This window comes from Lepidochelys kempii, chromosome 4 (assembly GCF_965140285.1).
Source record: "Lepidochelys kempii isolate rLepKem1 chromosome 4, rLepKem1.hap1, whole genome shotgun sequence".
In the NCBI taxonomy this organism is placed as follows: domain Eukaryota; kingdom Metazoa; phylum Chordata; order Testudines; family Cheloniidae; genus Lepidochelys; species Lepidochelys kempii.
The window spans coordinates 122,871,401-122,885,262 of NC_136383.1; the positions used below are offsets into that span (position 1 = coordinate 122,871,401).

Sequence of the window (13,862 nt, forward strand, 5' to 3'; positions counted from 1 at the left end):
TTCTTACATGTAATACGTTACAACATTTAGTCATATGTAAACTGTGAAGTAAATGGAGGTTTTCAGTAAAACAGCCTTAGTCTTGTATTTAATTGTTGGCTCTTAACAAAAATGTGAATATGCTATAGTCATTCGTACCTGTATAAATGAATAGAAATCAAGGATTTTGATAAATTTGGTTTTAAAATGTAACTTCTACTGGCTGTTGGATTTAAGGAAATTGTTCCTTGTGTTCACGTGATAGCAAGATGCCTTTCCCATGAATTAAATGCAGATGGGTGTTGATAAACTGTGTATTTAAATGAAAACTTGTCTCTATAGCCAGTTTGTATTCTAATCTTTAACCCAGCCATCTAAGAATCAGGAAACTGTCTCCTGTCAATACAGTTATTAGGGAAAGAGTGGTTGATCGGAAAAATAACAGCAACTGTCCACATGGGTGAGCTTTTCTTTAGTGATTCCCTAGCCTTCTGTTGAACACCCCATTGAAATTTCTCAGTTCCTCTTACAATCATTTGTTTGTATTATAGAATCCTGCATCTATATGGTAGGTAAAGTTCAGACTTCGGGCTTGTCTCCACTTACCAGCAGATCGACGCGCAGTGATCGATCCATCAGGGGTCAATTTAGCAGGTCTCGTGAAGACCCGCTAAATCGACCGCTGATCGCTCTGCCGTTGACTCCAGTACTCTACCGGAATGAGGCATAAGGTAAGTCCACGGGAGACCCAGCACAGTGGAGACACCGCAATAAATTGACCTAAGGTACGTTGACTCCAGCTACGTTATTCACGTAGCTGGAGTTGCGTAACTTTGGTTGACTTAGCCCCGTAGTGTAGACCTGCCCTTTGCATAAGTAAGTACAACCAAGACTGAATTTGGAAGTGAGTCTTTTCTGCAAGATGTTTCACAGCACTAGGTTCAAATTAGATATTACAATGTTTGACTTCACATGTGGAACATCATGATTCTGCACAGTAACTAAGAATGTAACTTCAGTTATCATCCAGCCTTGGGATGAAATGAAAATGTCAATGTATTGTACCAGCAAGCCCTTTATCAGCAAAAGCAATACTAAATCTACTAAATCTCAATTTTCACTATAATAAAAAAATCCAGTAAAGAAAACTAAGCTTTAAAAGCTGTTCATCTGATTAAGTTTAATATAGTTGACGCAAGAGATTTAAGAGAGTTAGCTTGTTGGTAATGTACACTTAAAATATAAAAGTAGCTGAAATTTCATAGATAATCTATGAATGAAATTAATAATATCTTATGAAATAAGGAATTATTAAACCTAAGATACTGGATACACATCCCAGGGAATGGAGTGAAAACTGGCCAAAAACTGTTAAAACTAATGAAAACAAGCATCAAACACACATTTATTTTGTTGCAGAAAATAGCCAGACTCTCCAAAATTGTTCACAGGTTCAAAACTGCAATACTGGTTAACATGTCTACTTGTATCACATCATAGGAAAGCACTAGTAAGGGTGACATCACCATTGTCCGACCTTGATAGCATGTTAATTGTGGTGTATTTAAAGTAAGAAAGAAATACAATAACTTTTCAATATGCCAGGAAACTGGTTATTTAATATTACTTTGGGTAGTATTTCCTGATTGTACACACTTTCTCGATAAAGGCAATTCACAGAACTTTGACATTTCCTTGTGAAATCAGCATGCTATCCAAACAGTCTAGTATATAGTTATAGTTTACTGCAATTTGGTATTGAACACGGAATGAAATGCTTGTGAGATGTGATGATAGGTGGTCTTGGTGGGGTTAAAATGTTTTACTGATACAACAATAAACAGTTAATTGTGATTTAGGGTTGGTGTAAAGTGTCCCTGACCTGCTCCTAGTGCAACCAGCTGCCATATAAACCTTTTAAGTGCACACAATAAGAAAACAGCTAGAGCATTTAAAGGTGTAAATCTTCATTTGGACAGAGGAATATATTTCCTCTTTTTGCATTTGTACAGAGACTTTTAAAAGATGAGTTCTGTGCTTAACCATTTTTCAGATAATATTAAAAGCCCTTGTTGGGGAAAAAGCATCAGTATTGGTTGCTAACTTTTGGGTCTGATTCTGTATAACAAACCAAAGAAAAAAAGTAAAAATAAGAGAGAGTGCCAAAATAGCAGAAAACAAATGCAATTGCTATTAATTTATTACTTTCTCACTGATAATTTCTGTTCACTTGCTGGAAAATCACAGAAACAGCACATAGTAAAAAGCAATACTTATTAGCCAGAATTAAGTATTCGGGTTTTTGGTTTTTTAAGATTGCCTTTTTGGTCAGAGACATGTTGCCAAAAGACAGGTATGTCCTGGCTGACTAAATTGGATTCTTTCTTTAAAAAAAGAACGTTCTAATAAAAGAGGTAGGAGGAACAGGATAGGATAGAAAATTAATACACTATGGAAGGAATAAAATAAATTTTAGGGGTACATCTCAGGAGTGGTTGAGGACACAGCTATGGAAGGTGTGGTATCATTAGGCTCCTTCTCCTTGTTTAGTCTGGTCAGAACAATTTTCAAGATGTGGAAAACAGAATCCTGATGGTGTGATGATAAATCTATCAATCTAAGATACCTGTATGGGCCTGATCACCATAATATCTGAGTGCTTCACAATATTTTCATGTGTTCATCCTTGTGCCTCCCCTGTCATGTAGGGAAGTACTTTTATCCCCATTTTGCAGATGGGGAACTGAAGCACAAAGTATTGTCCTGGGTGGTCATACAGGAAGTCTGCTAGAGCAGGGAATTGAACTCTGGTCTCACAAGTCCTAGGCTAGCATCCTAACCACTGGATGAGCCTTTATCTCATGTCCAAGGAGGCTACCAACATGTGAGTTATAATAGCTAATGTTCCCTGTAGGTATAGGCTCACTGCCTTGCATTTTTATTATCTCCATGCATAAGCTAATTCTCAAGTGCTCCCCAGAAATGTAATGCCCAAGAAGACGTGGAAATTGTGTTCCATCAAAACAAATATCTCCTGGTCCTATATATACATACTTCCTTCCATCTTAACTTTGTGTTGCTAAAACAATTCTCTAACCTTATTAGAAACTTTGAAAAACTCTCATTGGTTCTTTCATTTTAAATGCACTGGTCATTTTGGCTCTGATCCATAATTTCATAAACAATTTTATCTAACGTGTTCATAGGTTGGAACGAAGTTTTATCCACCTTTCACCCACTATTTTGGGTTTAGCAAGGAGTCCCACAAACCTAGCAAGGCCCAAATTGATGTGGCATGTCTTTTCGTTACCAAGAAGGAGATACAGTAAAAAAAAAAAAAAAAAAAGCACAATTCATAAAAGGAGTGGATGGGTGGTGGGAAGGATTAGTGTTTTGTATTTCCAGTACTGATTATGCTAACACCTATTGTGAAATATGCCTGTCCATGCATGACTCATCTGCTTATAACTGTGCTAATGAACACATGCAGCTAGCGAGCACTGGTTGACTACAGGAACCATGAGGCAGGAAATGCAGGTCAGTTGACCTCAGGATCTCACAGGATCCCTGGAACTCCTGAGTAGGTCTCTAAGGGTGTGGTAATGAGAACAGAAGAGAACAGTATAACGGGGGACCTTGATTTCATGCACATTAAGTAGGTTTAATCAAACATAAGGTTACAGTGTTAATATAACAGAAATTGCAGTGAGTAAATGAAGTGCCCAAAAAAGTGGATAAAGATGTTTTCTCTATCAGTTAGATTAGTTATTGTAACATCAGGAAATTGTTTGTAAACCCCGATAATTATTGCAGTTCCATTGCACTGGGCCTTATATAAACACAGAGTGTCTTGTCCTGAAGAGCTTACAATCTAAATAATCAACCAGAACGAAATATTGCTATTTCTGGTACACATTTTCACTTTATATTGGCACAGAGAAACGAGACACTTTTAAAAATGTGTATACATTATTTTTTCTAATAGTTAAACCTGCCTTTGATATATCACACTATCTTTAACTTTAATGGAATCTTTCATACAATGTATATCCTCAAACACACTACAGAAATAAAAAATGAGATAACCGACCATATGTGAGTTTAAGTATGGAAAACAGTGGAGGGAAGGCATTGTCTAATGTTTATAGTCATAAAGAGAGTAACAAAAATTAGCATATAAAGAAGGGAGACAGGCATAGACAAGAGGTTAGTGGATCAGGTTGGAACTGAGATGGAGTATTAGTAAGGCAGAAAGACACACAAGGGCTGTTCCAGATGGCAAGAGCTGGAAAGGGAAAGATATTCCTGCATTGACTAGTTTCTGAGGAGGAGGGTGTAAGATGAGGAGAGTAGTGAAAGATGATACAAAGTAGGCTGAAGCAAATCCATGGAGATCATTTTTTAAAAAGGAGCAGGGATCAAATCCTCAGCTGGTATAAATCGGTATCACTCCATTTACATCAACGGATCTATGCCAGATTGTACCAGGTGAGGCTCTGTCCCAAAGAGTCATAGATGATTCAAAGATTCACAGGTTGTATAACCAGAAAGAACCACTTTGATCAGCTAGTCTGGCTGGATGGTAATTCTCAGCTTCTGAATGAGAAACAAATGGAGATGTTTGTGGCTGGCAGTGATCAGGCCGTGCTTCTTGATGTTTATGAGAAGACCATGAGGCTGTAGCTTTCTGCACATACAGGAGTCCTGAAAAGCTAGGATTTGGGGAAGTCATAGGAGAGGGAGTTGCTTTAATTAACATGTGAGAAGGTGGCAGCATGGATGAGAATTTCAGCAGATGTGGAACGAAAGTTAAGATGAATATGTCAACTTACAGCTTCAAGTCCAGCAGAGAGTCATTACAGGTGTCAAAAGGTATGTAAATGAGCTGAAGAGCTGTTATGCCTGTCTTTAGAATGTTATGATCAGGCCATTCATGAAACAATTCCACATAGAAGTGCAGATGGAGAAACACATTTAACAGGTAAGTGTAATGCTGTTTTTATTTGTTGTTTTCCTCAGGGTTAATCCTGCATGAACATCCATTCCTTTCACCATCTGAGGGAATGGAAAAGATAAAGGAGGAAATACCAGTCCCTTCAACAAAGAAAGAAAAGGACGAGGGATGGGAAAACAAGGTTAAAGAGACAGGGCGGGATACGCAAGGGGACACTGTTAAAAATTTAATTTAAGTATTTTATGTATTTTTGTTAATGTGAAAAGATTTGTTTAATCTGTTACTGAATGCTTTATGGTTTGTATGACTTCCCAATATTTATTTATTTATTTCATTCTCGGTGCTCTGTGTGGTTTTTGAACTACTGGGGTGATTTTGTGTTTATATGACTGTATGTAAAGAAATACCTTACCAGTATATTGTTATTATGTGAAATGTGAACTGTATTGTATGTAGGACTGAGACCACAAGTCTTCTTTTTGGGGGACCACATGTAGAGAGCTTTTCAGATGTTGATTCTTCATCTGTTGTATAACTATAGAAAATGAAGTTGTTTGAAGGGTTCATGTGTAAATCAGGTAAAAAAATAAATGCTTTCCCATAATCGTGTGGGATGATGTGTTTTATGTATCTAGTCTATCACCCCAAAACTTGGGGTGCCCCTAGAATCACCGAGCTATCACCCCCCTTAATCTGTGTTCCTCAGATATGGGTCTCCGGGATAACTGAGGAGAAACTTGGAGGACATGGATACGGACTTCTAATAAATGACTGACACAGACAGTATTTCAAAAAATAAAAATAAAAAAAATCCTTGTATTAATGTAACTAATAATCCCTAATACAATATAATCTAAAAACTTAACTAAAATACAAATCTGTTATTGCAAGTTAGAGTATTCAGAACGCAACTGCATACAGTTCAAATTATTCTAAATGGTTGAGCTCTGTTACAGATATCTGGTCTGCAACGGATCACTGACAGCAGTTCTTAAATTGTACTTTGGTTTACAGAGGTAAATTACAATTAACACACACTCAGACATTTTCACACACACACACACACATACACACACACACACACACACTCTAATACTATGATTTAAAAACTTGGAGGCTTCCTTTGTCTTGTCGGCTTTCTTTTGCTGCTGCTGTAGCTGCCTCTCTTGATCAGCTCTCTTGCCAGTTCATCCACTCTCCACCTCTCACCTGTATAACTTCTTTCCTCATTTTCGTAACTCCTTGTTCACTCCTCTCTTAACCATTTTAGCCGTCTGCCTTTTATACTGTTCTGTCAGCTATCAGATCTTTACTGCACACGCTCACTGTCTTATCAGGTCTTTTCTGCTCATGCTCCCTGCCAAACATTATCAGCTTGAATGCATGCCTACATTACCTTATTCTGGGGTGCACATTCCAAACACTCACTGCTGTTGTTTACCCCAGACCTATGACTTGCTAACCTTATCATGTGACCTGCAGCTTTCAGTTGTGTGTGACCTGCAGCTTCTAATGGTGGAGTGACTTTTGCTTATTCCAAATAAAAGCTAGGGACACAAAATGGAGTCAGAGGAATTTCTCTGGTATGAAGATGGCCTGACATAAATCTACATTACATGTTGACAGGTTAGTCAACCAAGAGTTTGCACCTATTTAGCCATATAGCAGATAATTTTTAAGTCTGAGACAGATACAGTACCCAAAAGTCTCAGAAATTTTTTATTTGTATAGATATGGAGGAATAACAGCAAGACTAACTCTGTCTAACCTATAAAGTCTATTGTTGAATTTAAGTAGCTTAAATTCTAAAGCACATTGCAGAAGCATATGCATTAATTAGAATTACTAGCAGGCATACATTTAAATGATGGAAGAGACCCCAAGGGGCAAATTTTAGCAGGCACAGGTCTTTGGCACCTGACAAAAAAACCTTTGACAAGCGATGGGAGTGTGGAGTGGAATTCAGACACTTTTTTTTTCTGATTCCTCTTCAACCAGTGGTTTTCAACCTGAGGTCTGCAGACCATGTCTGCGGGTAAGTCTACACTACCACGCTACATCGGTGCACTGGTGAAGACACACTATGCCAATGGGAGAGCGCACTCCCGTTGGCATAATTACTCCACCTCCACGAGAGGCAGAAGTTATGTCGGTGGAGAGCATCTCCCACCAACACGGTGCAGTGTGGACACCACTTTAAGTCAATGTAACTTATGTGATTCAGGGCAGTGTCGTTTTCATATTCCTAAGCAACGTTCTAAGGTTCAGGTTCTGTAGTTTCCACATCTGAGTGTTGCTCTTTTAAGACTTCTGAAAGCATGCTCCACACCTCATCCTTCTAAGACTTTGGAAGGCACTTCAGATTTTTAAAACCTTGGGTCAAGGGTTGTCGCTATCTTTAGAAATCTCACATTTGTACCTTCTTTGCGTTTTGTCAAATCTGCAGTGAAAGTGTTCTTAAAATGAACATGGGCTGGGTCACCATCCAAGATTGCTATAACATGAAATATGTGGCAGAATGTGGGTAAAACAGAACAGGAGACATACAATTCTCCCCCAAGAAATTCAGTCACAAATTTAATTAACAAATTTTTTTTAACAAGCATCATCGGCATGAAAGCATGTCCTCTGGAATGGTGGCCGAAGTATGAAGGGGCATAGTAACGTTTAGCATATCTGTCACATAAATACCTTTCAATGCTGGCTACAAAAGTGCCATGCAAATGCCTGTTCTCACTTTCAGGTGACATTGTAAATAAGAAGTGGGGCAGCACTGAACAAGAAGTAGGCCTGAATGGGCTTGTAGGCTCTGAAGTTTTACATTGTTTTGTTTTTGAGTGGTTATGTAACAAAAAAAAATATCTACCTTTGTAAGTTACACTTTCATGATAAAGAGATTGCACTACAGTACTTGAGTGAGGTGAATTGAAAAATACTATTTATTTTGTTTATTATTTTTACAGTGGAAATATTTGTAATCAAAATAGTAATATTAAGTGAGCACTGTACACTTCATATTCTGTGTTGTAATAGAAATCAATATATTTGAAAATGTAGAAAAACATCCAAAATATTTAACACATTTCAACTGGTATTCTATTGTTTAACAGTGCGATTAATCACGATTAATTTTTTGAGTTAATCACGTGAGTTAACTGCGATTAATCTACAGCCCTAATAAATAATCTGGAATGTTTTTTAAAAATCACCTGGCTCTTTAGCCAGTTTTAAAATGTTTGCAGTCTGACTCCTGATGTTTACAATGTGTGGACTACTAAATTTAGCAAAACTGGATACAATATTTCTGTATTGCTGGAAACTGAGAAATAACCACTGGGTTTCTTCATGCAGGATTTAACAGAAAAGTAAATAAGGAAAGCAGGACTTGTTCCCTTCTTGAAGAAACTATTACCAGCTGGAGGAAATTTCAGATGAGGGGCAAAAGTGAGATAGAAAAATTATAAAAGAAGAAACTGCTAATCGTTTTCTGTATTCTATAATAGTGTTACTCCTACTGAAGATATTTGAGTTTGAGCAGTAGCTTTCATCTTGACAAGGCAGTTTCTCCTGTGTGATCATACTGTGGACTCATAATCTTGTATTTATTACATCATTTTGCTGCCATAGAACTGATTATGATGCCATATATTAGCAGTATGACCATATTTCAGAATTAAGAAGGTGAAGATGAGTATGAGAGCGAATCTTTGTTTAAATGCAAATGTCTCTTCACAGTGAGCAGAACTGGCAAGGGAAATTACTTAAAACAAATGAAAATTAAATGGATTTTTGTTGAAGTCTGATAAATTATTTTCCCAGTGTGACACTCCTTCTTTCAACTAAAACATAATATACTCTGGGATTTATTTTTAAATTGGCAATCAGAAATGAGGAACATGAAGGGGTATATTTTGAAAGCAATGTGTGGGAGGCATGCAAACAAATCTTATTGTTTCTTAATTAGATTAGAGCATGTACCTTTGAAAAATTCCCCTTAAGTGTTCTTCTGGACACTTGCCTGCAAAACTAGCTGTGTTTTAAATATGACCGGAGTAGAGAATCTAGTTTACACCTGTCTTGAATGCATACCCCATACATACATGCCAGTCAAAATGCATGAGAATTTCACAAATTGTCAGGTAGAGGAATAAAACAATTAATTCAAATTAACCAATTACGTTTCTTCAAACTAAATATATTTCTAAGACAGACTTTGGATGTCTAAAGATTTTCATTGTCAGAACTCATTCGCTCAAAGGGCTTTAAAGATTTTTTTTGTAATGCCTAGAACCAATACTACTGTGGTAAATTTGCTCAGGAGTACATTTTTCTTTATCTACTGTAAATTAATTTCCTTCAGTGTGTGGAACTTCCAATAGCAGAGTGGCAAATTGTCACTGAGATATAAACACTGTTATTTGCAAATTAGTAAGGTGCAGCAGGAGTACTGCCTGAAACTATTTTTAATTCTAATTTTGAAATTGGCTACATTTCAAGTCGACAGTGTCCCTTTAAAGATCATATAATATTTACAAGCTGTTTCATTGTTGGGTGTAGTCCATTGTTTTAAATAGTTCATGTTTTGCTCGGTAGCCAGTAGATTTATAAAGTAGCAGTGGTTTGTCATGTGGCCATTCTTTCAAGCTCTGCATAGGAATGTCAATCAGGCTTTAGATAAAATTTTGAGCCACATGGCAATTTTGGGGGCCATGCAGTCCTGTGCTGACTTACTGAATAATGGACTTGTTAAATCATATAGTATAGCAGCAGGACAGGAAGCAAGAAGCAACTCTCCATTTACCACATTGACTTTCCCTTCCCATTCTTTTCCTTCCTTCCTTCCAGCAGTTTGGAAACTGTTAGCTGAAACTTGTCTTGGCATTTTAAAAGTTCTTTGGGCTTATTTCTGTGGTTATATTGGTATGAAACATACAATGATTTTCAGGATGCCTGGTCATGGTGTATCTTCATTCTAAAATGTAGGCCAATATTTACAACATGTAGACACATTTGCACTCACACTTTAAAATAACTAGGGTCTTTTGTTCTTTCCCCAGTGTTCTTAACTGCATACTATAAATTAAATTGATGATTTTCACAGAGAGCATGCCCATTAATCCTACCAGTTGATCTGCGCTTTTTGTACTAATCTAAAATACGTTCAAATATATACCTGGGCTCCCAGAGAGTAAATGAGTGTTACTGTCGGTTTACTTTTCTTTTTTTGGTATGATCATTTGTGACCCATTGCTCTATTCTCATTTTTGTTCTTTTCAGCCGTTCATTTTGTTTCCATATGCTTTTTTCAGTTCTCAGGATGGCTTACGTGATTCCCCCCTCAACTCCATCTCCAGCAGTGACTATGACAGTGTTTCTGTCACTACATGTAGTCTCTCCAGCATATACACTCTGAGGTAATAATAATCTCACTTCACAGTCACATTTGACTAATTGTATTGAGTGATGGTTGACGAAAATTTTTCATTGAATTAACACTAAAGTGACAGCAGCACTTCAGATAATTCTTCCTTTCAGAACACAGGCACGTTTATTTGTGAAGCTCGTTTTGTATGCTAATAAAGTCATTGTGAGAGTCTTACTGTTTGCGGAGCATCGTCATGAGGTACACAACAATGAATTGTGCAACATTTGGGATCATCATCTGATCTCATTTTTCATTATGTTCAAAGAGGTACTTTTTAGGTACATTCCTAAAGAGGTACTTAAGATAACTAGCTTTTAAAATACATTTTAGACTGAGAGTTTTATACACCTGATACAAAAGGACTTCATCGCAGAAAGAGACTATTACTGAAAAACAGTGAGTGACTATACATTACTAGGTCTTGGCTTTCCAGATGGCATGCTTCTGCCATCTGTTTTCTGCTTCCCTGGGATCTAATAGTAAAATCAGAGGAATGTCACAACTAAGAACAGGTTTCAGAGTAACAGCCGTGTTAGTCTGTATTCGCAAAAAGAAAAGGAGTACTTGTGGCACCTTAGAGACTAACCAATTTATTTGAGCATCTGTAGCTCACGAAAGCTCATGCTCAAATAAATTGGTTAGTCTCTAAGGTGCCACAAGTACTCCTTTTCTTTTTACAACTAAGAACAGTTTATTTAGTTTTTCTATTATTTTGTGGCCCAAAAATACAGGTAGTAAACAAAAATTCATGGCCCATGACCTGTCCATGACTTGTATTATATACCCCTGACTAAATCTTGGGGGGGTATGGCCCAGGGAGTGCCGTGGGTGCTCAAGCAAGGGGCAGCTCAGGGGTGTGTGGCCCTGGGGGGCGCGATGGGTCCTCAATGGAGGGGGGGCAATCCGGGACCCCTGCTGGTGCTGGGGGGTGCAGGTGGCAGTGCGCAGCCCAAGACCATCGCTGGTGTTGGGGAGGAGGGGACGGGGGCTGTCCCTCCCTCAGCTTATAGCTCCATGTGCTGCCCCTGCTCCAAGCCCCAGCTCCACAGCTCCCATGGGCCAGGAACTGTGAGCTGCGGGGGCGATGCCTGTGGGTGGAGGCAGCGCTCAGAACTAGGAGCTGAGGAGGGAGGGACATGTTGCCACTTCTGGGGAGTCCCCCCAAGGTAAGTGCCACCCAGAGCCCTCACCCCTTCCCACGCTGCAATCCCCGGACCTGATCCCCCTCCCACATCCAAACTTCTGCAGCTGCTGCGGGGGGGGGGGGGGAGGGAGGAGGGGGAAATAGCCCATGACTACCCCAGTAGCAGCCAGTGAGGCTGGCCCAGGAGCTGCTCGAGCTGCTCAGAGGCCACCGGGCCAGCCACACAGGCCACTGCAGAAGTTACAGGGGTCCTAGAAAGTCAGAGAATTCATTACTTCCATGACCTCTGTGACAAACTCAAGCCTTACTTATGAGGGAATACATTTTAGGGCAACAAAAGGTTATTAAAACAGAAATAAAGGTTCTTTTGCTTTTTTAGTATTGTCATAGAAATGACATTGCCTTTTTAACAGGACATTCGGAGAGATACTGAGATTTTAGTCATTTCTGGTGTTTCTAGATCTGTGATAATTCTCTGCTTTTCTTCTTTTGTTCTTCTTCTTGCCTCTTTATTTTTCAACTGTTTATATGTATTCAGTGCTCCTTGACCTTGGTGTAGGATCAAGAATTCAAGAGTTTGAGAAGTTTAGGGAAGCAGGAATGGGGGGAAAGATGGTCTTTCTCTAAAAATGTCAGAGGAAGTACCATATCAAAATAATAATTTTTTTTGAGTGCCTCCATTGTAAGATTGCAGTTAAAATGATTTCTGTACTTCCAAATGCCAAATAATGGCATTCTAGGGAGGCATCTAGTTTTCCTGATGGGTTATGCAATTCCTGCTCTTCCCACCTTTTCTGTTTGCATGTTGCACTAATTTTTATCAGCAATCATAAAAAAAGTTGTTGGAAAGTCTGTTTTCCTCCCATCTTATTGAATTTTTTATCTTTGACTCTGGCTGTAAGTTGATCCCGCACATGTCTGTCTGAAATGTCAATTGCACAAAACTTTCTTGAGGTTTTTTAATCTTTGATTTTTTTTCTAGGTAAACCCATTACTCCTAAATTATTCTAAGCATCCCATCCTTCCTTTGCCTTCATTTGCATCTTTTAGGGCTTGTATACATGGGGCTACTCCAGAAAATTAATCCAAGTTAACTAAAAGGTGTGAATTAAAAGTAAATTAATTGAACTGCATTAAATCCCTGAGTGGACTCTCTCATTCAGAATTAAAGTGGCTTTAATTCAGTTTAGTTTAATTCAAAGTGCATAGTACAAGGGTCAGACATACCAGTCCAGTAAATTTTCCAGAATATCTAGAAATGTTGCTCAAGGAATTTGGGTTTATATTAAAGTGAATTAAACTAAACTGAATTGAGGCCACTTTAATTCTGAACGAGAGCATCTATACAGGGGTTTAATGCAGTTTAACTAATCCACTGTAAATGTACACCTTTAGTTAATACAGATGAACTTTTCTGAGTGTCCCCAAATAGACAAGACCTTAGTTTTTTTGGTGAGGGGAATTAAATGTAAAGTGGTCTTATTGTATCTGTCCTTTCTGTTTCTTTGATTAATGTGTTTATCTTTGCATGGTAAAACCATTCTTTGTGTCTTTCCATTTTTGAAGTATTTCCACTTACCAATTTACTTTGAATAAAGAAAATTTTATTTGCCAAATGTGGTTGGCCTCTGCTAAGCACGCTGTGTAACACTGGAATAAGTCCACTCCAGGCGCAGTGATTGCTAAATGGGCAATACAGGATATCTCAAGTGTTCACCAGAGATTACAGGAGCCTTGAGGACAAGTAAGTCTTTATCAGCTAGAGCAGCATATCTCCTGCACCATATTCACCTGTCCTTGTAAATTAGTATTTTGTGTGCCACTGTACTAATGTTTCTTGTAGTTAAGATAACTTGTGTCTACACCTTTTTCACTTCTTCGTGTTCTGTGTTGTTTCTTCTGAAAATTAAGTCAGATTTATAAGGCTTGCATTGTTGTGTGAATATCCATGCTATGTCACTGTGAGAATCATTGCTAAATCCCTGGATGCCATTGTAAAAATTAAGAATTTTCCAACTCTCTATCTGATCAAAGTTACTAGGAGTCAAAGCTTCATAGTGAAACCCCCCATTCAGCAAAGCACTAAAGAACGTGCTTAACTTTAACCCTGTCACTATCCTGATTTAAAGCATTGAGAATACTTGTGTGCCTTAAATTAAACCAGGTGCTTAAGTGCTTTCCTGGATTGCAGCCCTAGTTTACTAGATCCTTTTAAATACATACACAGTATTTGTCTTTCCAGCACCTGAGAACTTTCCTTTTTGTCATAAGCTTTTCAATCTCTCTAAACGTGTTCCTCTTACCACCTTAACCATCATAAAAGGAGCTCCATTTTGTCCTGGTATCTTACAGTTTTTTCA

At 38.1% G+C, this 13,862-nt stretch overlaps 1 protein-coding gene across 4 annotated transcripts in view; it reads left to right on the forward strand.

The window, feature by feature from the left end:
* The window catches only part of ZFYVE28 (zinc finger FYVE-type containing 28), a 311,136-nt gene that overhangs the window by 255,647 nt on the left and 41,627 nt on the right, over nucleotides 1–13,862 (forward strand). For 2 of the 4 annotated variants that reach the window (XM_073342720.2, XM_078852595.1), the window contains exon 9: nucleotides 10,243–10,347. The exons of 1 other annotated variant lie outside the window; for it this stretch is intronic. In XM_073342720.2, the coding sequence (XP_073198821.1) occupies nucleotides 10,243–10,347 (105 nt within the window). Of the gene's footprint in view, nucleotides 1–4,998; nucleotides 5,524–10,242; nucleotides 10,348–13,862 lie in introns of those variants that run through there. One more of the 4 variants, XM_078852597.1, reaches the window with a different exon arrangement.